Source organism: Bradysia coprophila, chromosome III, assembly GCF_014529535.1.
Source record: "Bradysia coprophila strain Holo2 chromosome III, BU_Bcop_v1, whole genome shotgun sequence".
NCBI lineage: Eukaryota > Metazoa > Arthropoda > Insecta > Diptera > Sciaridae > Bradysia > Bradysia coprophila.
The window spans coordinates 2,265,936-2,269,327 of NC_050736.1; the positions used below are offsets into that span (position 1 = coordinate 2,265,936).

The window sequence follows — 3,392 nt, forward strand, 5'->3', positions numbered from 1 at the left end:
AAAAGAAAAATCAACTTTGTAAATAAAACAAATTATCTCTTAACTGAAAACATTATATTTAGACAAATTTTATTATTTTGAAGATATGGATATCAATCAAAAAATCGTTATTTTAATAAATTATTTTACTAATTATTGAAAGTGGATGGTTGTTTTAATCATACACACAGACAGAAAACTGGATCGACGAACTCGCCAAAAGAAGTGAACACTTTGATATCAAATCGAAGTATGTATCTTTATCGCCACGAATTTCTATGACACACAGTCAGTGTGAGGGATTCTTTTGAACAACGACCTGTCGAAATCGGATGCATTTTGCAGTGGGCTTTCTTATATAGCGGTGCAGCAGTCTTTACATAACATTTCAGTTTTTCTTAAAGCTCAAGCGGAAATCTACTCAGCTGGTCCGTCTGATCATTTTATGGAAGAAAACAAATTTTCACACTTTAGTTTTGTGCTGCCGTCGGATCAATTTTTGAAAATTTCGTCGCCTTCGGTCTTTGGTACATAAAAAGCTAGGTCCATATGGTAATCACTGTTGGAAGTCACAGTAATCCTGCAATCAATCTAGTTACTTGGTTGACAAAATGAAGTTGTTCATTCTGTTTCGATATGTTTACAACAAAACATCTAAATTATTCAATTCTGTTCTCAATAAAGCCAATATTCGGATTCAGATCAAGTTATTTTGTTCGTTCTGCCACGCATATCCTTAACTTCCTACAGGTTATGGGCCCAGTAGTCAGAAGAATAAATAACGAAAAGAAGAATTTGGTCTTATTTTGAAATTGGGATATCGTACAGAATCAATTCGCGTACGGAGAACGAAGCAACTTCAATGTTCCAATTCTGAAGTTGTAGGGGAATGGCAGCCAATGGGTAATACCAGTCACGACCATATTTTGAAATTGTCGCGGTTTTCCCATAATTTTTTTTTTTTCATTTCATTTACTTTCATCATGCAACACTATTTTCAAACAGTTTCTATTGTAGTAAGCATAGCCGTTTTAGTGTCATAACCGAAAAACCAAATTGCATGATTTTTGCTAAGAAATTTGTGTCCGGTATTTTACGACGGTAAGTCTCGTGTACTCTTAAGTTTTGGCATTTTCTTTTACCACTTCATAAAATGAAATCTGCCGAACGTTTTTTATAAGTTTTATTAACGATATTCGTTCCATTTCTGGTTAAAATTCAATTTTTCTCTCGGCTTGCATGGTCGGGTAAAAGCGACCGACACAGTGGTGGAATTGTAGCCACCATTTCTATCAAAGAGTTTAAGCTCGTTTGTCTCTTACCCAATTAAATCTTTTTCTAGATGCCGAGAAATCATGTCAGAAAAAGGACAAGAGGACAGTGGTCCATCGAACAGCTTCAGAACGCCATTTTAAAAGTTCGTGATGGAATGTCGTTAAGAAAAGCCGCAGAAAGATTTGACATTCCATATTCAACTCTACGAGAACGATTCACAGAAAAACAACTCAAGCCCCCAGATTGGGTACGAAACCGGTTTTCTCTCCAGAAACAGAAAATGAGATCGCCGGACACTGCATCAAGATGACAAATTTATTTTTCGGACTCACAAAATTGGAGCTCAGAAAAGCTGTGTTCGATTACGCTGAAAAGAAAGGGATTCCCCATCGGTTCAGCAAGGTAAACAAGCTGGCAGGGAAAGACTGGCTAGAAGGATTCATGAAACGACATCACGGAATAAGTATTCGGAAACCAGAAGCCACGAGTATCAACCGCATAAAGGCCTTCAATAAGGTGGAAGTGCACCGATTTTACAAGAACCTCGAGGAAGTCATGTCTCAGTACAACTTCCAAGCCGACCGCATATTCAATTTCGATGAAACTGGAAAAAACATCGTGCACAAACCGAAAACGATTATCGCAAAGAAAGGAATGAAGCGAGTCGTATCTGCGACGAGTGGAGAACGCGGAAGGAATCATACTGTTGCCTGTGCAGTAAGTGCCGCTGGATATTACATACCGCCGATGATCATATTCCCCCGAGTTCGTATGACAGCAAGTCTAATGATTGATGGACCGCCTGGAGCGATTTACAAAGCACACAAATCGGGATGGATAACCGAAGAACTATTCGTCGAATGGCTCGCCCATTTCAAAGACAAAACCAATGCTTCCTGCGCAAATCCGGTTCTGCTGATATTGGACAATCATTCCACTCATTGCTCGGTTGAAGCATTTGATTTCTGCGTGGACAATGGCATCGTGATGCTTTCGATACCGCCGCATACATCTCATCGCCTCCAACCCTTGGATTTAACTATTTTTGGTCCACTCAGCACAGCTTTCAACGACGCTTGCGATAACCAAATGAAGGCAAACGGATACATGTTCTACTGAAAAGGCAGTTAATGGCTTCCAGTCGGCAGGAATTTATCCATACAATCCGAACATATTTTCCGACGATGATTTTTATGTTGAACCAGAGGCTATCCGAACCGAAGAGAATGAGCAAACACTTCCATCCACCATTGAAACGTCAGACGATTGTCTTTCGGAGATTGAATTTGAAGATGCTGAAATCGAGCATTTGGAAATGGGAGACGCGACTGAAGAACAATTGATAAATGACGGATTCGTGGTTGTAGAGCCTGTCGTTCCTGTGCTACCAAACGATTCAATCGACACCAAGTTCTGTGATATAGTTCCTGTCCCCACCGCAAGCAGTCAAAAGAAATCCAAGAGAAAGCGGAGAGAAAAACAACATTCGGAAATAATAACATCCGCAGAGTTTAAGAAGGTGTTGGATGAAAAAAGGAAACGGCGTGACATGAAGGAGCAGAGAAAACAGTTGAATGTACAGGCCACAGCAGTTCCGAAAAAAAGAGGACGCCCAAAGAAGTCGGGGACCAGCAGCGATGAAGGAAAGATAAAGAAAATCAGAAAAAACGTGCCTGCCAAAACTATTGGTAGAAAGCGTGAACCTGTAAAGAAGACCGCTGCGGGAGTCAACGCGTCCAATCAGCTCGACATTTTTGAGCAATTCTTCACTGCCAATATTTCATCTATGAACAACTATGGTCCGGAATTGACTTCCGATGATTAAAAATGGTGCAATTTCTGTGCGTAGCACAAGAGAAGTGCAGTGAATGCACTTCACTAAAAACGGCTGTTATCAAGAGCTTATTAAATATTGTTGTTGAAAATACGGTTTTTACATAACAGAGCATGTCTAGTGAACTACGAAGGTATGATGTAAGTATCTACACACCAATGTCGACACTCATTTGACCATTCTCTAATCCTTAGTACTCTGTACTTTTGTTCGAATGATCTTCAGGGAGATCTATGTTGACTAGGATCAGCCTAATCAATTGAAATTCATTAAAAAAGAATAAATCAGCTTCCCAACTTTCAGT

The 3,392-nt window shown here is 39.6% G+C and overlaps 1 protein-coding gene across 1 annotated transcript; it reads left to right on the top strand.

The window, feature by feature from the left end:
- Window positions 1-998: 998 nt before the first annotated feature.
- On the top strand, window positions 999-2,390 carry LOC119077528 (tigger transposable element-derived protein 6-like). Its single transcript, XM_037184754.1, has 2 exons — window positions 999-1,080; window positions 1,322-2,390. Exon 2 carries the CDS (start codon window positions 1,561-1,563, stop codon window positions 2,371-2,373), a length of 813 nt encoding a protein of 270 aa, XP_037040649.1. The 5' UTR covers window positions 999-1,080; window positions 1,322-1,560; the 3' UTR covers window positions 2,374-2,390.
- The last annotated feature ends 1,002 nt before the right edge of the window (window positions 2,391-3,392 follow it).